General features: G+C 29.4%; 4 protein-coding genes across 5 annotated transcripts in view; 2 read left to right on the top strand and 2 right to left on the bottom strand.

Moving 5' to 3' along the window:
- Positions 1 to 4,830, bottom strand: part of oxt (Xylosyltransferase oxt) — a 48,070-nt gene extending 43,240 nt beyond the window's left edge. For both annotated transcript variants that reach the window (XM_014416919.2, XM_014416920.2), the window contains exons 1-9: positions 4,534 to 4,830; positions 4,259 to 4,461; positions 3,992 to 4,176; positions 2,831 to 2,987; positions 2,475 to 2,617; positions 2,223 to 2,389; positions 1,767 to 1,969; positions 1,256 to 1,422; positions 687 to 820 (exon numbers count right to left, since the gene is read on the bottom strand). In XM_014416919.2, coding sequence (XP_014272405.1) covers positions 687 to 820; positions 1,256 to 1,422; positions 1,767 to 1,969; positions 2,223 to 2,389; positions 2,475 to 2,617; positions 2,831 to 2,987; positions 3,992 to 4,176; positions 4,259 to 4,461; positions 4,534 to 4,713 — 1,539 coding nt within the window. In that variant the 5' untranslated portion in view covers positions 4,714 to 4,830. The remainder of the gene's footprint in view (positions 1 to 686; positions 821 to 1,255; positions 1,423 to 1,766; positions 1,970 to 2,222; positions 2,390 to 2,474; positions 2,618 to 2,830; positions 2,988 to 3,991; positions 4,177 to 4,258; positions 4,462 to 4,533) is intronic.
- A 143-nt stretch (positions 4,831 to 4,973) lies between these two features.
- LOC106678433 (uncharacterized) lies at positions 4,974 to 7,931 on the top strand. Its single transcript, XM_014416921.3, has 3 exons — positions 4,974 to 5,260; positions 5,333 to 5,431; positions 6,442 to 7,931. The coding sequence occupies exons 1-3, from the start codon at positions 5,080 to 5,082 to the stop codon at positions 7,569 to 7,571; spliced, it is 1,410 nt and encodes a 469-aa protein (XP_014272407.1). The 5' UTR covers positions 4,974 to 5,079; the 3' UTR covers positions 7,572 to 7,931.
- A 1,670-nt stretch (positions 7,932 to 9,601) lies between these two features.
- On the bottom strand, positions 9,602 to 10,643 carry LOC106678438 (uncharacterized). Its single transcript, XM_014416931.2, has 3 exons — positions 10,347 to 10,643; positions 10,052 to 10,194; positions 9,602 to 9,973 (listed from the first exon to the last, which is right to left on the bottom strand). The coding sequence occupies exons 1-3, from the start codon at positions 10,524 to 10,526 to the stop codon at positions 9,862 to 9,864; spliced, it is 435 nt and encodes a 144-aa protein (XP_014272417.1). The 5' UTR covers positions 10,527 to 10,643; the 3' UTR covers positions 9,602 to 9,861.
- Positions 10,639 to 17,608, top strand: LOC106678437 (2-oxoglutarate and iron-dependent oxygenase domain-containing protein 3). Its single transcript, XM_014416930.2, has 6 exons — positions 10,639 to 10,851; positions 10,932 to 11,137; positions 11,594 to 11,831; positions 14,943 to 15,096; positions 15,239 to 15,365; positions 16,098 to 17,608. Exons 1-6 carry the CDS (start codon positions 10,757 to 10,759, stop codon positions 16,256 to 16,258), a joined length of 981 nt encoding a protein of 326 aa, XP_014272416.1. The 5' UTR covers positions 10,639 to 10,756; the 3' UTR covers positions 16,259 to 17,608.
- The last annotated feature ends 3,899 nt before the right edge of the window (positions 17,609 to 21,507 follow it).

Here is a 21,507-nt window from a genome sequence, read left to right as displayed (position 1 = left end):
CGCCAGTCCTCATCCATTCTCTCCTTTAAACAACACCTATTCCTTCATTTATTGAATAACCAAACCTTCACATCTTTGTAATCAAATAAATAGGTAGGTATTGATTAACATTATAAACAGTAGCAAAGCCAATATACCAATGTAATTTCATTCTACGATCTGAAAATTTGAAAATGCTCACCAGATAAAAATCTCATTATATGAACCATGTATTTATTCTTAGGGGACATATGTCCCAGAATAAAGTTATTTTTTCATTTCATTTCATTGACACACCTGAGCCTAACCACCTGAGCAACAGGCAGCCTAGCAGTCAGGAGTAAGGTGGCAAGCAGATATATAGAATAGGTGGTGCAGAAGCTGGTGATGTGATTATAGACAATAAACGATCAAAGAGCCTCAGTTTACAGAGGAAGCAACTTTGTTTACCCAGATGAGATTCTGGGCCCCTTTCTCAAAGTTCAAAACACATATTTTTGGAAGAGAAAAGGGGAGAGGAGTGTGGCATTTAAAATGCGATCCCTTTTTGGGGACATTACTACCAATTTTCTACATCACTGTAGCTTTCAACAATTTTTCAACCTGCATTGCAGGTCTTTAGTAGATATACAAATGAAATCCAGGAACTTTAATAGAAGCAATGCGTTTATATTAAACTTAGTATAATAAATTAAACTGGAGAATACCTCAGCTGGGAGAAGAGTATATTTAAAAAATGTAACAAGCCCTTGGAGCAGAGGATCTTTGTCATAAGTCACGAGATATTCCACGAAAGGCCTCGATAGAGCAAACCAGTCGCTCCCACCATCGATAACAATACCTGAAAAAACAAAGAAATATAAATTATTGCAGTGGATTACATTTATAGTTTAAGTGAGCCAAGAAGGCTCTGGAAATGAGAAAGCCGGATATTGTAGGTCCCTCTGGGAAAATATTTGAAAATTAAGTTCATGTTGAGTCACTTTTATAGTGTATTTGTCTAGTTATTTTTTTGGAGAAAACTCATTAATTTTCAATGATACAGATTACAAAAAAAAAAAAATTTCAAAACTTCAAACCGTTCAAAATTTTCAATAAATTATGTAAAAAAAAATTAAATAAATAAAAATAGTTATGTACATTCGTATCGTTGAATTTGTTTACACCATTTTTCCTAATACTTTCTGTAATCCGAACTCCACCCAGCAGGAATTAGTTCAGATTACTGAGATTACACTGGATTAATTATGATGAAATAAACTAATTCTCAACATACCTGAAGGTAAATTGCGGTCGCCAATTCGCCACATATGAGCATCACATTCAACAAATGTCTTATCAAGGCCTTGCTTTTGTATGAATCGTTGAACTTCTCTACCATGTGACTTCACAAAGTTCCGTTCTCTATGAACCGTTAAGAAGTCAACTAACTCATCATTAGTCCTGAAAATCATCATGAAATCATTAAACATAACCTTATTATAATCAGTTAGGCTTGGGAAAAAAACATATAACTAAATTACTACCATTTATTCATTATATTATAAGAATAAATTAAATTAAAAAAATTATTTGAAGTCATTTCAACCAAAACAAAATGTAAAACAATTTATTTAAATGGCTGATAAAGCTTCAGACACAATGGACGAGGATATATACCCACAAAAAGAAATTTGATAGACTCTAAAAAGACTGCAGGAATTGAGACATTTTTATGAATGAATTATTGAAAGACTTACATAAAAGATATTGTGATACAGATTAAAAAAACAAAACAAATAACTTACTTGACAGGAAAGTCACTCTCTGACAGATTTATAACATAATCCCATTTCCAAGTCTTATCGGGAACAAGTTCGATCATGGCTCGAAGAAGTACGGTAAGAAGGGAAGCACCACCCCAAATAGATGCATTTCTATTTCTTGACAAGCGGACATTTTCCAATTTCTTTTCAACATCAAGTAAATGCCTCATGAGATAATCTTGTCTCTAAAATTAGAAAACAAATTTTTTTAACTAAAGTCAATTGTTATTTTACGGTTAAATTAGGTTACCCTATTAGCTCAAATATAAGTCGGCCCCTAATTTTAAAAAAAGAAATACATAATTATACTCATTATATCTATCTAAAAAGAATTTCCATTGAGACATTTTACAGTACATATGGCAAAACCACTCTACCATTGTCTAACACTATTTTTTAAGTACCATATAATCAATTATTTAGTGTGTGATAACTTACTGCATCAACATGTACATAAAAGTAGTGGGAGACATGATATAGCACTTTTATAAGTCTCTTTACTTGACGTATTGACCTTCCATTAAGGGTCAACAGAAAAAGAACTCTAGCTCTCGGTACACCAGTTGGTGATGAGCTAACCAAATCAGCCGTCTCTTTTGAAAGTTCTGTAATTAAAAAATATTTAGGTAACAATTTAAAAATATAATAGATAAGAATTGAAATTAAACAAATTTATAAAATAAAACTAACTTGCTATTCCAGTCTGATAAATATTCACGGTATAGAATCCTCCACACGGCTGTTTTGGATCAAGAGGACATTTCATATTACAGGAAGAATCAGGCAGTCGAGCAGATGAAGGAGGCTCAGAAACACCACAAAAACATTCCGTTCTGAAATAATAGAAAAAATGAGAGAAAACTCCATATATATCAGGAATCTTTACAGAATAGCTTAGAATTTTAGCATGACAGCCAACACTAAAAAATATAGGCTTAAGAATCATGATTCTGCATAGAATAAAGAAGATAAGGCATAAGGAAATGGGGAAAGACAAATAGAAAGTAGAATAACTATTATACATAAAACATTATGAAGTTACGAACCCATATTGGACACCTGCATACGGGAAACCACCTTTTGTACATATATCTAAACATGTATTGGGTGAATTAGTCGTTTTCAAATTTTGGTAAAATCCAGTTAAGAGCCGTAATGCCTTATCATCCTGGTAACATCCCATTGGTTTGCCGCTTTCTAAACCTGAATTGAAAAAAAAAAAAAAATGATTCATACATTATACCTGAGAATTAAAACGGCTAATGACTAAAACCAACACTTTTTAGACCTCTGACCCTCAGCTAATGGAACGAGATAGAGATAGTACCTGTATTTAAAAAATTATGTTTCTGGATGGAAAAAACCCACGAGACTATGACCATTGTAGCTGAAATCTCATATTTCCCATATGGCAAGGTAGAAAATTAATCCCCCCCCCCTGGATTGTACAGAAGTCTTCCAAACTTTTTAATCATTAACGTAAATATTCATATTGGGACCAAACATGACATTTCGGCTATCTGGAGTCCACTCTCCGGTCTATTATGCATCATTTATATCTCAATCCTTTAACTAAAACTTGTTTCTTGACAAACACTGTCAGCATATCACCACATTGCCCTAGTAAACTGCCATGGCCTGCTGACCCACACCACTAACCACAAGCTTAATACATATTTTTGTTTAATCCTTATCTAATCATTTCTGGCATATCAGAGACCTATATAACCAACTCATATACCAAAACCAATTCATAATATATAACCAACCTATTATAACCAGAGTGGAAAGGTTCGACTTTTAATTTAATGACACTGCCCCAGAATTGAACCGGCACTGCTACAGACAGACACGAGATAGCTAACGTGATGCCTCACTCCCATAACTACAAATGGACAAGTAATAGTGGATTATGACCTGATCCCATAAAACTTTGTATATAGGGAAATTTAGAACCCAACCTCAACCGAAAAATATTTATAGGTTTATTTTTCATCCCTAAGGCTTTAGACCTATAGCTGTGATCCTCTTAAAGGAGTAATATTTCTAGGGCAGGTTAACACCAACAAAAAATACTTCAGGTCCATAGGATATCACATAGATACCTAGTATCATTATCTTGTATACCTTAGAAACATCCAAAACATCAATAGGAACTAAGTTTAATTAATGATAACACAAACAAGAAAAAGTTGTTCATAAATTACCTGATGATGGACATGTGTGAGGTAATTTTTCTGGGTAAAGATTACTGCTCGAAATAAGGCACGAAATGTTTGCAATCGTTTGCTTACAATGCTGAGTTCTAGCCCTATGAATGGCCGATATTGCTTCTTTGCTTTTAATTTCACATATTGGCAAAAAGTCAAGTTCCTCCAGACGGAGTACAGTCCTGATAAGATAAAAAACATAAACAATTAGTTATAATTGCAACAGCAGGGCTCATACTCACGATAATGAATGTAAGTAATTACTTGTTCCCTTCAATTATTTTATTATTAGTTTTGCTAGGCACTTGCTTGGATTTTTGAATAGATTCAAATTTATCAGGGGGAAGTTTGACTTTAGAGTATACAGCATTACTGTTCCCGAGCCCCTCTTCATCATCATCATCTTGCCCCAGATAATGATCACGAAATTTCCTTGAAGATTCCACTGAATTATGATCTTCTAATACCTAGAAAACGAAAATAATTTCTTATCAAATCACTCTCAATCATAAGAAAAAAAAAGTAAAAGAAACACTAACCTCTACATTTAATCTCCCTTTACCAGATAGGTATTCTTGAGTAGGTTTTTCATAACCAGAATCAAATGCTAGGAATATATAGGCAAGAAATACTTGAATAATTAATATAACCGAACCACCTAAGCAAAATAAGCGGTATCTTTTGATCCACCGCACATCTAAGGTCTTATTCACGACCATTTTGAATTTACACTGTCAAAGTTACCTTCCATTAGATTCTTGAGAAGTAAGGTTATAAGTTCTTTTGTCAAATTTTCCTTAACTGATCAGCTAGTTTTATTTATTTTTATCACAAATATGGTTAAAATAATTACATGCATTATGTCGGGGGAAAGTAAGCAACAAAGGTCAATTCACTAAAAATAAAAATAATCCAAATACTATCCATAAAACGTCAGTAAAACATTGTTTACCAATTTGTTTACATTGTCACTGTAGGTTTTCCTATGGTTACAAGTATGGGACTTTTCTCACTTCTTTTGTTCTATCTTTATTAATTACTACTTATAAAACGACATTAACATTCCTGTCTTTAAATATTGAGTGATGGATATAGTGAGCGAAGTTCCTATTGAAATTAGTATTCATATACTATCATATTTGTCATATCGAGACTTAATTAATTGTTTTAAAGTCTGTAGGCATTGGCGTGATATCGCTAATAGTAATTTCTTATGGAAGAAACATTGCTTTCCTTATGCTACACCCCATGAAATTAGGAGAGCACGTAGGATTCTGGGTTAAATATTTAAAATTTGGTAAAATACAATAAACAAGTATATAATTACTCTATTTTTAGTTTCCAGAGTAGTTAGACCCAGGCCAACTGCTGATTTTGTTAAAAACCTGAGTTACTGTTTAAGATCAAGAGATAATTTACCCTCAAGAAATTGTTTGGGTAATAGTAATCATTTTTATTATTCTATTTATATCTACGTATCACCTCTTTCTTACTCATCCCAAGAGGAGTTCTGTGAATACTGTACTCACATTTTGATGTAAAGACTTGTTATACTTTATCTATAAGAAAAAATAGTTAAAATAAAAAAGAAATCACTTGTTAAAAGTTAACAATAAGGTTTTTTTCACTTTGTCACCAAATGCTATCGATGGTCTCTATCTTATGACATAGTGTTATAATTCCTATGTAATAAAATTCAAACATTAGCAAATACTTCTGGGCAAATAATCTTTTTTTTTTTAATTTATCCTCAAGTATGAAGAATATGAAAATAAAAACCTTGTTTCCTGCATACTTATTCAAACTCTTTATTTCTTTTATATTAATTTCCAGTAACATAGGATTATTTTTATTGTTTGTCTATATCTCAGTAAATTTAAAAAGATCTATTAAACTTTCAATCCAAAATGTTCCATTGTTAATGGTATTGTATGGACACATTTTTTGTCTATGTTAATGAAATTATTTATCACCAAAATCCAGTGAGAAAATGATAAATACTTTTGCATGACCTTATAAAACAACACTTATATGACTAATACTCATGTAAGATTTATAAAATTACCTGTGCCGCTGTTCAGGGTTGAGAAAATTTGTTCATATAACGTGAAACTAATTTTCATTTAATATTTTTATAGAGTAATTTTTTTTTATATTGATTTCATTAACCTTGAAATATCTTTGAGAAATTTAATATGACATATCTTAACTTGAACCTTATTTTGTGTTATCTCTTCACTAATGATTCTTGTTAATCAATAAAAGTATTGTTTTTTTTACATTAATTTAAATTATCTTAATTTATATCTATAAATGAATAATCATTGTTTTAATTGAATACTTAAAAGTACATTTTACTTTCTCAGGAATGCTGTATTTTTGGGATGAGTTGTAATTAACTTAAAAATATTTAATTATCATGTTACATGATTATTTTTTTTATGTAGGCCCATGGTGTGGCTGTGCTCGACTTTTCAAATATAAATACGGGAGACATTTACACAATTGGAAGAATGGGAATTTTATATTTCGCCAGATGGTGCTTCGGGAACCCGAATTCAATGTGGTCTGCTCAGGAAGATCACTTACACTATGTTTTTACCAATCAAACATGTTTGCTATTGCAGAATTATCATGTGGTGGAATTGAAAAAGTGAAATATCTCGACATTCCCCTACCGCAGCATGGACAATATGATTCTGTTCAAGTTTCAACATTATACCTTATAGTGTCTCATAAAAACATTGTACTTGTTTATAAAAAATCATCAGATGACTATGTTTATTATAAGACCTTTGTTCTAGATAATGATTATCAGGAAACTAAAGAAGTTAGAAGTTTTAATCACCCATCAACTTCAAAAGATCATTCGCTTATAGTTGTTTTCATTTCTGGCCATTATGCATGGTTTAAAAGCGTTGACCATATTTATGTCATTCACCTTGAAAGTGGCATTGTTAAAAAATTTGTTTTTGAAAATGCCAACATCAAACACGATAACCGTCATATACTAGTTGCTTGGTCTAAAAGTCATATTAAAGTATTAACAGATTACGGTAATTTAATGCATCAACGAAATACAAGGTCACAAATTTGTGATGTGGCTTTTGAAGAGACGTTTACATTGCTCTGTAAAGCAAAAAAAAATCCTAAGGCGTATATAGAATGGTGGGATCCTCAGACTTCTAAAAGAAGGATATTAAAAAGAGTTGAAGGAAAAACATCTATGGTTGTGCATGGAGAAAATGTATTTATTTTGGAAGTTAAAAGGCAAAGTTACCATAGGGTCAGTGCTATACATTCTATCTCAGGCATAACGTATTGGATTCATACTGTTACCACGGATAATTTAGCATTAAACAGATTTACAGAAAGTATAATTTTCGAAGGTATTTGTGGTAAATATTTATTTATTCATGTTCCAAGCTTAGGTAATAAAAAATACTATATAATAGATATGAATGCCGGAGTTGGATTGTATAGTAAAGAATTTGGTGAGGGTAAAGCTTATTTGTTCCATGAAAAAGTTGTAGTCATTGCAAGAAGGGAAGTAATATGGATTATGAATTATCTGTGATAATAATTGGTTATTTACTGTCTCCAATTCCAATTTAGTTTTTTATCTCATGTGCCAATATATTGTCTAATTCCTGTTATTTAAATTATATTTCTTTTTTATTGTTTTGTAAATAAGTTGCATATTACTATTGTAAAAATTTGTGTTTAATTTAACCTTTTGAAGAAACTGCTTCTTGCTCAAGTTTATTTATTTAGTTTAAAAGATGTTATTTTTATGTGATTAGATATGTATGATATTTTTAATAAATTGTTTTATTTAGAAAATTTTTTTTGGTAAATTTTAACTTACTGTCATTACTATAAATTACTGCCATACAAATCACATTGATGTAATGAAAAAATTCAACTGCATTTACCCATTGTATTTTTTTATTTTTTATTAAGTAACTTCAAATTTTTAAGGTTACTAATAGGTATTTTTAGTTCTTTAAAGTTGTCAATATTTTGACAAATTAAAATTCTTTTTTATAATTACTTTTATTTGCTGAAATGAACTTTGATACCAACTGTACCAGAAGATAACTTTTGCTATTACTGTAACTCATCATTGACTTTTTACCGACATGAGACATTTCTTTTCAACTCTCACTAGATAAACACATTCTGAGGTACCTACATTGAAAACCTTGTTTAGTATAAACTATTTTAAGAGTATCTATTCTCAAATGTTGAATTTTTTAAGAGATTGTTTTCAAGAAAAGAACATTAATTAGTTTTTATTAAAGGTTAATTTTTATAAATGATAGAATAAAGTATATTGTGGTGTAATTAGTTTTGTTTACATACACCATTATCACATTTCAATATATCAGTGTTAAATAGAAAATTGTGGCCTTATGTTAATATTTATTTCAACACAGTGACAAATTTTCATTGATCAACTAATTCTAAACAATAAACTACTTAAATTAGTCAGAAATGTGAATAGAAATCTTTACATCATATGATTTCAGTTTTTCAATAAAAGCTTATGTATAGATTATTATACTCAGACATTCAGCAGTCCCACAAGAAGGGATCATGATATAAAATAATAAATTAAATTATTTCCTCATTCAGTCACTCCATTACGAGGTGTCCAAGATTGAGAAAAGGAACTTGACTTTAGTGTGGAAGATGCCATCCACCTTTTTTTGGTATAAAACAATTACCTGCCGATAGGGATTCGGTGCAAGCTGATAATGTTTCTAGACTTCCCAGTTAGAAATTTGATTTATGCATCTAGCATAGAGGGAACACTTCTTTAATAAGTATATCTGGTAAGGAGATCGGCGAATAACTTAAATTTTACAAGGCTCAATAGTCTCGGTCACTACTTACTAGCAGTTGAAAAAGGTCTATCCCCTTCTATATGACTGACGGTGATCGGACATTGCCTGTAACAGTTACATTGTGAAAGAGACAGACGAAGCATGCAAGCACCTTTACCTGTAGATTTATAAACTACTGCATTGGCCATTGTGCCGCTCTAAAAGTTAAAGAATATTATGCACCGTATCCCCTTACTTTAAGTACAGCCATGATTGTTAAAACCTTTCAATTATCAATGACACTTCAAAACTTTTCATATTCTGATTATAAAATTATCTTCCAAACAAATAGAGGAAAAGGCTTTATGACCAACCTCGTAAATAATCAGCTACAAACTTATACAAACAAATGGTTATTTAAGAAATATTATTTTAAAAATAAAATCTAGAACTTGAAGTAGGGATTTTCTCATTATAGTAATGATTTTGAAATATAATTTGCTTTATTTAAATTTTATCAAAAACAGCCTTAGTGATTGAAGAATAATCATAGATAACAATAATTTCAGAATTTTAAATTCTATAAGTAATTATAAATATAGATAGACCATTTTTTAATAACATTTGTGGATAAATTTGACTAATATTAGGCACTTTCTTCTCAGTACATAATGGACTAAATTAGAAAAAAAAATTTACCATCTTTAACATTTTTCCTATATATCACAATCATAACAGTTACAGTTATTTTTCATTTAAAACAGAATAAAAATCGATATACTACATATAAATAATGTTTTTATTGCTTTAAAATTTAAGAAATGGTTCTTCATGATATACGAGTGGATGAAAAGCAGAGGGGGAACAAGTGATGATTTTATTAAAGAGTTTTGTTGCTATCTACTTGTGCCTGAATTGGCTTATCATCCAATCATATGTAAAAACCTAGAGTGCATTCATTTAAGATACATTCAGTTCTTTTTCGATATATATTTACTAAAGATCAGTAACCTCTAAACATTTTGGTTCACTAAATAATCAATCCCGATAGAGTCTTAATTGCTCTTCTAATTCTTCCATCGTAGAACAGCCGTATTTTTCATCTTTTTTCATGACATTCAGGATATCCTTCAGTTGTTGTTTTTCAATCCTGAAAAAAAAAAGAAAAATTCTGCAGTTTAACACGAATGAAAATTATTAATGTGATTATTATGAAAACTTCACATACTCGCTTTCCTTTGCTCGATCAACTCTTGCTAAGGATTTTTTAAACGATTTCATCATTTCCTTTTTTGCAAGTGGGTTAAGGTTTGATTGTGTCGATTCATCACTGTCCTCAGAAATATGTTCATTTGAAAGAGTATCATCTGCCTGAATAAATATATAAAAGATTTTGTAATCACTCTCATGAATTAAATTAAATAAACTAGACTTTGATAAATAAAAAACGAAACAAAAGTCTTGAAATATGTTAGCTTCAATATAAGGTATAGAATTTATCTAAACAATGAAATGTGCCATACCGAATCCTCCTTTGTTTCATTATCATTTGTAGGTTCATTATGCCATGTAAAGAAGACAGCTATGAATGAGATTAAAGCACATATTACATAGAAAATTGAAAGATTATCAGTAAATATTGACAATCCACCAAGAATTGGTTCAAAAATCATATCCAATTTTGCACTTGATTCTTGAGGCATAAACTATATAAATGAATAAACATTTAATTTTAAGAATTAATTTTGAAAGACTTTGTACACCCAACATAAACTAAGAAACAAAATAGAGTTGGAGGTTTCAGTTTACTCTGAGGTTACATACCGGTGAAGGTTTTGTTTTGACAGTTATTCAATCTCTTTTGAGATCGTTTGTTGTCGTGTTTGTTATTCTGAAGTACAACTTACAACCCTATCAACCCATTATTTTCATCATGTCCCAGGATGGTCTTAGGGAAAGAAAAAAAAGTATTCCTGATGAAAATACGCCGCGTGAAACTGAAGATGAGAATGATGCAGATATCAGAGAGTAAGCATAGTAAAGTATTGTAGCACTCGGTAATTATTTTAAAAAAATAAGTTTATTTATCTTTAACTTTTCTTTCTTAGACCTGTATTTGGGCCAATGCCAACTTTTCCTTACCAAAGATTTTGGACTAGAATGATGTTGATTCTCGGAACTCTATTGGTGGTGTACTTTACTTCAAACAATGAAAAAGTTGTGATTTTTGCGAAGCAGAATGAAAAGTTGAATCACAGGAGACAAGAAATACCATGTAATCAGTCATATTTAAATGAACTGACTAAATTACTAGGTACAACATTTGATATCATTATTATATAATGTACAAATTGGTAAACTTACATTTCTAAGTAACTTTAACTTAGTTGATAGCAGGTTCCTGAGTGACTTCATAGTTTCTGTTATTTACTTGGATACCAATTATGATTTATCGAGTTATCTTGTAGTTAGTATTATACTCATTCTCCTTCAAGTTATCTTCTTGTTTTGATTTTTTTCTTGCCATATTTATGCAACTATAGATGAATTTCATAGTCTCAGGAAAATTTATATGTTACTTGAGGAGAAGATGGTCCGGGGTGTGGTCAACAAAGATATGTAAATAAATTTTGTTTATTTGTGTATCTTTGCTGACCACACCCTTGATCATCTTCTCTTCATATCAATCTACAGTAAACTATTAAAACCTCGGTAATATGTTGTAAATTATGAATCATATTTTTGTTTCAAAGTCTTGAAAATTTTATAGGAGAAAATGAGAAAGTGCGATGTGGTCGCATTGTAATGGATTCTATTGTAAATGTGCAAGAAGCAAAGAAACTTGCTGAGATTGCTAGGAAAGGTTTGAGTCTTACTGGTGAGCCAGCTGGTGGTGCATCAATCCTCGACCTACATTCTGGAGCCCTTTCTGCTGGAAAGAACTTTGTGAATTTATATACTCTTAATATCTCTGGACTTTATAGCAATGAAGATTTCAATCTTTATAAGTAAGAATTATGTTGATTTGTTCTATAATTCCTATTTTGCTCTAATGTTTCTTATAATTTATTCAGATTAACTATTCAAAAACAAAAATATTTCACTTTCCTATTATTTGTTAATAGATTATCATTTATTAGCTCTTTTTTTTTTTTCATGTAAATTCATTTCATGATTTTTCCTCAAATTTTATTGGAATAATATCTTCTACTGGAAGAGTTTTTTTGAAACTAATTAGAAATGTTGAATGAATACCACTCTTCCTTGTTTCATATATATTTTATTTCATTATAATGAAAAAAGTTTCGGGGTTGTCACCCTATCTTCAGGTCTTTGCTATATTTTCCTGTTGCAGCATAATGCGAAGAATTTACCATCAATAATATTCATACAGCCTTCATTAATAACCATATTTTTATCTTATTACTTTCTTAAAGTAATATCATATATTGGAAGAGTTTTTTTGAAACTGATTAGAAATGTTAAATGAAGATGATAAAACTTTAAGAAGATAAAAATATGGTCATGAATTCGTATTATGTTGCAACAGAAAAATATAGCAAAGACCTGAAGATGGGGTGACAGCCCCGAAACATTGTTTTCAATATAATGAAATAAAATATATATGAAACTAGGAAGAGTGGCATTCATTCAACATTTCTAATTACTCATATTTTATTTACTTCCTTACATTCTTAAAGTAAAGGAATTTTTGTAATAGATCAAAATAAGAAAGAAAAAATCGGATAACTTAATTTACTTCTTTTATAGTCTACTGGATCTAAAGATTAGGAAAAAATTCCTATATAGATTTCATCGTTTTAATTATAAGGATCTCCCATTATCTTAAGCTGATAAATCTTTAGAAGTATGTAAGGTAAAGGTGAATGCAAACTAGACTGGCTTTTTGTGTTGACATGTCATGTTATATAAATAATTGCTTAGTAGTAGAGTTCCACTCTACGTTGACAAGTGACTTTACTCAATCTGATGCATCAGCTACACCTCGAAAATGCCCGATCCCGTCCGGCGATCAGTCATAAACCTCAAAGAGAAACTTATTGATCATATTAAGAAATATTTTGTATTATTTCATCATTTTAAAATGTTTGAAAAAATTATAGATATACATTTTTTTTTTTTTATTGCTTTGAAACAGCCGCCATTTTTTTATTCTCCTTACCTATACTTGGCAGAATCATCAATTTTGACTATTAATTATACATAGTTTTCATTATTTACAAGTAATAAAAAATTGGGGTGAGATAACTGCCTTATTTCTCCTCTTGGGCTCTTGTACTATAAGTACCCCACTCTCATTTCCACAGCCTTCTTAGCTTATTAAACTGTTATATATTAGGTAATCCACTATAATATTTTTTAGATTTATTTAGTGCTACTATTCCAAACTGCTTCCAACAGATGGCATCCTGAGCTTTTGCCGGGTCAACCTATCCGAAGGAGCCTTTCATCAATTTCCGGATGTTCAATAAATATTTACTCACTATATAAGTGCTTTGATCAATTTAATGTTTAATTGAAATAGCAAATAATTTGTTTCTTTGAAATTATTATTTTTTTATCAATTATATTTTGAGTTATTTGGCGGTTACAGAGATAAAATAAACACATGCCGTCATACTGTAGTACATCAAGCAACATTCTTTTAATTACTGAGTCATCAGATGTTTGCTGCACATCAATTGATTGGCAGTCGCCGATAAATAAATAGTGATTTATGCTATGCATCAATATTCTGTTAATGTAGCGAGCAACTATACAAGCTGCTGTTAGTGTAACATACTCATCCTCCTGATCTAAATCTTCCAAAAAACATACATTCCTCATGATGTGAATCCTATGAAATGCAAATTTAATTTATCAGCTTATATCTGCTTAATTTGAACACTCTTCCTGATGCTTATTAGTTAACATGTGAGCTAGTATCAATATGTCATGCCAGCATAGTGTGCAATCACGCTAATTCTTGTACCTTCGGTTTATTTCGGTATGTTAAGAAACTAATGTTAATAGTTTTTGGTTCATTTTCCATCGGGGTTTTCTCGGGAATATGAGCAAAATAATTTTTAAAAATATTGATACAAAGTCTGATATCCTGTATCTTTGCTAATAGTTACCTGATTTAGATGATTGTTTTGAAAATAATTTAATAGTTATTAAATGATTATAGAGAATAATCTGTTCCTTTAAGTCACATGTAAATAAAATTTGCTTTTTAATAAAAGGAAGATTTTCCGGATGTTTCAAAATAACTCAAATAGTAAATAAACTATTTATTATGAGCCAGAGTTTTGCCCCACTTTGTCGGGCTTCATCTGGGCTATAACATATAAAAATAACTAAAATAATGTAACAGAGTGGACTAGATAACATGAAAAAAAAAGTGAACTAAGGTATGGCTAAAAATAATGTAAAATATGTGGAAATTTATATCAAAATGAATGAAGTAAATTAAAGAAAATAAATTAATTTAATTCTACTCACCAATGACATTACCTCATAATAAATAGTTTATATACTATTTGAGTTATTTTGACCATATCTGGGCCATCTTCCTTCTATTAATTACACCTGGTCAATTAACGATCTTCCGAAATTTACTTTTCATCGTAATTTTTCCCCCTGCTTTTCTCAGGGATGTACTCTATACCTTTTATGGATAAGATTTAAAAAAAAAAAAAAATGATAAATCATAAAATGTTTTATCATTTTGCCACAATCTGTAGACATTGTAAACTCTATATCGAAAATTTGATCCAATTTTAATACTTTGCTCACCTAGTAGCTGTAGGAAAGTAAAAAAATAATAATTAGAGGCTGCAGTAGCCAAGAATAGGGTGTCATCTTGGCAACTTCGAGTCAAAAGCGGTCTGGGTGGACTAAAATTTATACATGGCATACCCACATAACAAATGTCAGCCTAACCTGAAAGATGACTATTCCATTTGCCAGAAATAGGTAGGAGTAAAAACTAAAGTTAAAAGTTGATTATAGGAAAAATAATTAAATCAATATCAATTCATTTCATTTTACAAATATAAAAGAAAGTGGGGATCTCCTTTTTTTGTTTTTTGTCACTTTTTTTTTCTTATTTTCAGAACTGTGAGAAGGAAAGTTCATGAGGCATTGGCTTTTAGCTTTGATTTGCCGAGTGAAAAACTCTTTTTAACAAAGCCTACATTTTTCTCTCGGCTAACTGCGAAACCTCCAGCTACAGTTCATGATGAATATTGGCATTCACATGTTGACAAAGTAAGATAAATAACTGATAATTTGTATAAAATGAAGTTTATCATTTTAACTGTGAATGTTTTTTATTATTGTTTTTTATATTATATTCTTTAACCTTAATAATATTTTAGTTTCTTTTATTATAAATTTTTACACGTTACAGGAAACATATGAATCTTTCCATTATACTTCCTTGATTTATCTAAATGATTTTGGAGTTGATTTTGAAGGAGGAAGGTTTATTTTTGATGATCCTGATAATCATACTTCTATTATTGAACCAAAAACAGGTAATATTAATGTTTAAATATGAATATTAAATTTCTACTGTTATAATTATGTAATAAATTTTATGATTTGTTATAGTTTTTAAATTTGTATCGTACCTAAATTCAGTATAATATAAATTGGTTAGAAAAGTTGTTATAATATAGTTAATCTTTTTTTCTGATTATTCAAAGGATCTTTAATTGTCAAAAATTAATCAAATCAAATCATTTTGAATGTTTTAAATTAATTGATCTTTATATTTTAATACTTCTCTTGAAATGTCTAATCTTTTTGTATTAGTCTAAAACAGAAACATAATCTAATATCATAAAACTTGATGCTACCATATTTAATGGTTATAACCTTCCTCTCTAAGCCTTAAAAATTTCAGGTCATATCCTCATAATCTTTCTTTCTAGATAAATATTATGGCTTAAGTTTTTTTTTATTGTATGTTTAAAGCTGGCTATGGCGATGTTTTGAACTGGTGATAAAACAATAAAAAAGATTTGACACCTAAAGAAATGTTTTATAAATAAAGTTTATAGTATCAGTAAGTTACAAAATAAAATTTTAATGCATAGTTTTTGAAAAAAGATATTTTTCAACAATTGAAGAAGTGTTGCAAGAACTAAGGCACTGATAAGAAGAATGTTATAATGTTTCTATATATTGTATTTTATTAAGTAATTGCTTTTATAATGGTTCTAGAATTTTTTTTCTCACTATTTTGATTTATGTTTTGATTTCAGCTCGAGTATTAATGTTTAGCTCAGGAGGTGAAAACATCCATCGTGTTGAAAGAGTGGTTTCTGGCCAGAGATTTGCAATTACCATTTCCTTCACTTGCGACCAACGAAAGGCTATCTCCGATCCTTCAATTGCCAGATTTGGGTCTTCTAAATCATTCTGAAATTGTTGATATTCAGTTTCAATATGATTTTTATCAGTACCTATTCTTGTTTCCATCTGTTAGTTTTGCTTATTATTATTAATAACTATCTTTAATGTTAATAAGATAAATGCCAATATGGCTGAACAAAATCCATTTTAAAAATAATACTTAAGTAAAGGAAAGAATAGCTATTTGTATGTAGTAATTTGATTTAGTTGAGTACTTGTATTTAGCTGTTAGTGACTAGAAAGTAATGGGAGAAAATAATTAAAATAGAGCTTTTAATTTTTTTTGTCTTCCATGTTAAGTTATGCCTTTTATTTTATTTTTTTTGTTTTACCTCTTTGGCTGTGAAAAATATCAGGTTTTTATTTAATAGTTTATATATATATTTTTTTTTTTTTAAATTTGGTTTGCCAAATATTTGTATAGCTATGTTTATTATACTGGTATAATAATTTTATGATTGCTATGATAGGATTAAACTTATGTAACCATAAAAAAACATATAAAATTTTATCGGTTAAAGTAGAATAATTATCCCACCGAGCGCTACTTTCTTAAAAGGCTTATTAGATATAGGATTAGTACAAAATTATAAATGTTTATTTATCCCCTCTCATATTAGATATTTATTAATTTTACCATCTAATATATCTATGTCATTTAGTTTCCATTTCAAGAGCCAAAATGATAGCTACAATTTTTTATGAATTCAAGTTTTTGAGATTATTGGCTTTTTAAGGCTAACTTTATAAATTGTTGAAAGAATCTTTAGGAAATTTTTTTTTTGTGAGAATAATTTTTATATTAATTTATGGTTTCTGGTTCCTGGTTAAAGCCAAAATTTTGTAATTAACAAATATTTTAACATTGTAAAAGGTTTTATTTTGTCAGTTACCATATTTTACAACCAAATGTACCAATTCATAATGCGTTGTAGGATCTAACTGCAAAAATCACATTCTCCGCCTCACCAATTTTTTTAATAAACATAAAAAAAATTGAAAACTTAATGATATCATAAACTGTTTTATTTATTTATTCTTTTTTATGGCTCTCCAACCTGATTACAGTTCTTGTTCTCTTTCAACCAATTCCTGAAATCATAAGGGTCTTGTGCTGAGACCATCCTGTTTCTGATTCCTGGGAGATTTCCGGTATCTCCTGCCAAACCATCCGATCATCTCTGCTTTGTGCTTTCTCTTCTCCTTGTTTCATGAATTGGTTGTGTTAGCAGTATTTTTGGCATTTCTCCATCTGCTATTCTGGCAACATGTCCTGCATTTCTTTAATGCTTAATCATTCATATATTATTACTTTTTCCAAAAAAAAAATATTAAGTTTAAGAAAGTAGAGGTTTTTCTTGTTTATTGTAGGATTGGCTGAAGTAGAGAATGTGGTTTGCAGTCAGATGCTCAACTTAGTAAAATTCATAATTATTAAATAAATATAGAAGTAATTAATTTTATTTTGTTCTCTTTGTATTTGTATTTTTCCTAATACCATAATTAATTTAGGAGTTTATTATCAAAAGTCAGTATATCCACTTTTGAAAAATTTGATATCGATATTATCAAGAAGATAACTTGAAGGCTTATTTAAAATGTTTTATTTGTGATTGAACTTGAACATGAATAAATCATCACCTTGAACAACCTTTGTTAAAGAAACAGTACTTTCTTACGAAGTACTGAACCTCGGACCCTTCATGTTTTTTTTGTTTTTTTATTTGACTGAGATTTTTTTAATTTTTATTTAATTGAATAAAAATATATCCTTTAAATGTACAAATTTAATTTATTAAAAAAAAAAATTACTTTTGTTGGCTTGTACATAAATATTTAATCATGATGTTGATGGCTTACTGCACAGTGGTTCTAAGTACATTTCCACTAGCTTCACAAAAAATACAGTTAAAGGTTCTCTTGTCTAGGAAAATTAATTGAAAAGTTGTAATTTTCCTAAACGAGAGAACCTTAAATTGTATTGTATTGTTGAGTTTTGTAAGTCACTGGAAATGTACTTAGCACCACTATGAAATAGGTCGTTGATATGATACCAACCCCTCAAATTTGTTTGTACAGTATCATGATTCATTATGTTTATTTTAGCTATATTTATTTCTTAGTAGATATATTTGTCTTTTTCAGAATCAACAAAGTTGAATTATAAAGTAAGAGATAAAATGGGTTTCCATGTCAACATGCACAGAATACTTTAAAGTCACATAGAGCAATTCACTGTATCTTTATTCCTTAGAATCAGATTGTTAGGTTTATATTGTAAAAAATTAAATTACCTTTATATCACTTTTTTATATCATTAATTTATTGTTTTCACAGAATAGTACTTATGATATCTTTGAAGTTGATCATCGATGTATATGATCTTTATTTATTAATTCTATTTTATTTTATGTTTCTAAACAATAGTAATACATTTCTAAATAAAGAAAGCATGGTGTATATTTATCTTGTTGGAAATAATTAATGTTTATTAAATATTATGAGATTGTTGTTATTTATGTGTCTTTCCTCTTTCATATTATTTTGACTGTGGTAGTTTTTTAATTAATTTGAGAAAAAAATAAAAAAAAACTACTGGCTACAGACAATCGTTTCACACCAATTAGAACATAGCAGAATGTTCAGAGTGTAATCCAGTGGTTCAAAGTTTTCAGACTGTACTGTAATAATAATAAAAATTGTTGGTCCAGAAATACAGTTTGGTTAAAATTTGTGATACCAATAATATAAAGTATGTTACATAAGTATTGATGTGAATAATTTACAATTTTGTTTCTTTTTTACTATTCATTATTAAAAAAAAGAAGTATGGATATGAATAACTTCCATAGTTCCGTCCCACCAAGCAAAAATATCAGCATGAAAAATGATCAAGCACAACAAATCTGCATGACTTTCGTCTTGAAAGGTTACCAGGCAAAACAGGTAAGAAGTTGAAAACAAGTTGTCTTGTTTGTTTTCTGATTTAACTTCTTCAGTTACTTCCAGAATGTAAAACTATATGTGAAGTTTTTAAGTAATTTTATTGGTTATCACTACTTCCTATTCCTAAATAAAATCATTACAGGTAAGACTAAAATTTTGTTTAAAATAAAGGGGAGTTATGCATAATTATATGAACAATGGCTACCAAATGAAAAAAAAAATCCAAATAATCAAAGTGAAAAATTTTTAATTTATTTGAAAAATAGATTTCAGAAAACGCTAATACCGATTATGATTATCTTTTTCCTAAAAAGAATTTTGTAGACCTATTTTACACCAAGCCACATCAGGGTTTTAGTATGTAACTGTATTATAATATAATAAATATTATAAAAAAAAAAAGTACCTGACAATAGTATTTTTTCTTAAAATTAGGAAAAATGCAGTTTATTTATTATTTTTCATTTTTTTAAATTATATTTATTAATTGATATTAACAACAGTATTAGATGTATACAATAAGTAAACGTGATGTGAGTTGTATTAATGACATGATACAGGCAGTGAGGGAGAACTACAATAGCATTTTTAGAGGCGATCTCAAGGCCATCTTCTTTTTAGATGCCCAGGAGGATTAACAGGTAATGAAGGAGAAGCCAGGTTAGAAACAAGTGGGTTTGGGTGGTTGGGAATTTTATCATGGAAGGATTAAGTTTTGGTTCTGCCCTATTTAGCAATATATGGAACATTGAGGTCCTGATGGATGCCTTGATTAGTGACAAAGTAAGGAGCATTAAGGATTTTGGGCTGTAAAGATTGGATACAAGAGGAATTTGATGGTTTAGTGGTGCTTCAAAGCTCGACTATGTCTAGATAGACCCTATTATAATTATGTAGATCAGTCTTTTGTAATTGCCTTCCTTAGAATAGATATTTTGAACTGTTACAAGCATGTTATGCCATGGATGTTCTCTTAACCTATTTGAGACCAATTGCAAACATGGTGTAATGCATTTCCAAGCCAAAAAAAACCGACTACACACCATGTGTACAATGATCTTGAATTGGAATTATCAGTCAGTATGGAAGAAGCAGCGGTTAGAACAAGACTTGTTTATAGCAAAAATTATACTAGAAGTGTGTAAAAATAAAATTTGATGTTGGTTTCATGTTGAATTATGTTTGGGCGATTAATTCAAGGGTTATCACAACAGAAGGAAGGGTTATCTTTCCAGAAAAATTCATCATCTTGTACTGCTTCTTAAAAATTTATGTTCATTTAGGTTTATATTCTTTTATTTTATTTTATCTATGATTATATTCTTTTCTTTATTACTGAACCTAAAATAAGGATTTCATGTTATCTGACTATTTTTAGAATAAATGTTGTTCAATGTAATAATGTGTTTTTATTTTATTTTATATTGCACACCTGGGCCCTGTTTCATAATAAAGTACAAACTAATACTATTCATTTTTTAGTTTGCATTTGGTACAATTTCACTGACTTAAACAATTCTGCCAGATAATTTTTTTACTTTTAAACTAATGTAATATCACTAATAGACGTCCATTTCATGAAACAAAATGTATTAGTGCTCGTACTTTATAGTTTTTGTATTTATATTTATGGACTAGTACCATTGGCTTTCATTTTGAAATGCCCCTTGTGTGCAATCCATACCTCCTAATAAAATTATTCAGAGGAGCTACCTGCACTCACGACATGCAATCATCTTATTTGTACAAAGGTGGTTACAAAGTGGCTGATTTCTATCGCAAATATGTTTTTTAAAATCAAAAATGGCCAGTATAAAGCAAAAAAAAAATTTGGATTCTGGGAATAGTTTCCAAAAATATGTGCTGTCTCAAATGGGTTAAATACAGATTACTTGTCCCTTTAATAAAGTTTCCAAAATGGTAATTTAGAAACTTATTTTTCAAAAACAGATGTTGATTGTCGTTCTAGTTTAGTTACATTGACAAAAATTCATAACAAGAAGCATTTAAGGTTCGAATTCTCATGTGGATATAATGGGCTTTTCTCCAGGAAATCTCCAATCTCTGGAGTTAAGATCGAAGGGAAACCCCTATGATCTTAATTTGTTTTTCAGAATTTTCTTACCATCCTATATTATCTAATAAAAAAATTAAACTATACATCATAAATAAAATAAATATTTGGTAGCAAGGAGTTGATTTGAACAGAATGAATATAATAACAGAGCTGAAAAAAAATTAGTAATTATATTATGAGATATATCAATGGAAAGAGGGCACAGTTCAAGATGTAAGTTAAGAATGAATATAACT

This window comes from Halyomorpha halys, unplaced genomic scaffold (assembly GCF_000696795.3).
Source record: "Halyomorpha halys isolate HHAL.00 unplaced genomic scaffold, Hhal_1.1 Scaffold143.1, whole genome shotgun sequence".
Taxonomy (NCBI): Eukaryota; Metazoa; Arthropoda; class Insecta; order Hemiptera; family Pentatomidae; genus Halyomorpha; species Halyomorpha halys.
Note: the sequence above shows the minus strand (reverse complement) of the source record. Positions and strands in the feature narration are given on the sequence as shown.

Bases quoted from the DNA above. Each gene is read 5' to 3' on its own strand.
- LOC106678433 (XM_014416921.3), top strand. From the start codon at position 5,080: ATGGATATAGTGAGCGAAGTTCCTATTGAAATTAGTATTCATATACTA. The intron at 5,261-5,332 runs GTAGGATTCTGG...CTCTATTTTTAG, and splicing joins CCATGAAATTAGGAGAGCAC to TTTCCAGAGTAGTTAGACCC. The intron at 5,432-6,441 runs GTAATAGTAATC...TTTTTTATGTAG, and splicing joins ACCCTCAAGAAATTGTTTGG to GCCCATGGTGTGGCTGTGCT.
- LOC106678438 (XM_014416931.2), bottom strand. From the start codon at position 10,526: ATGCCTCAAGAATCAAGTGCAAAATTGGATATGATTTTTGAACCAATT. The intron at 10,195-10,346 runs GTATGGCACATT...ATATTTATTCAG, and splicing joins ATGAAACAAAGGAGGATTCG to GCAGATGATACTCTTTCAAA. The intron at 9,974-10,051 runs GTATGTGAAGTT...TTTTTTTTTCAG, and splicing joins GATCGAGCAAAGGAAAGCGA to GATTGAAAAACAACAACTGA.
- LOC106678437 (XM_014416930.2), top strand. From the start codon at position 10,757: ATGTCCCAGGATGGTCTTAGGGAAAGAAAAAAAAGTATTCCTGATGAA. The intron at 10,852-10,931 runs GTAAGCATAGTA...TTTCTTTCTTAG, and splicing joins AATGATGCAGATATCAGAGA to ACCTGTATTTGGGCCAATGC. The intron at 11,832-14,942 runs GTAAGAATTATG...TCTTATTTTCAG, and splicing joins GAAGATTTCAATCTTTATAA to AACTGTGAGAAGGAAAGTTC.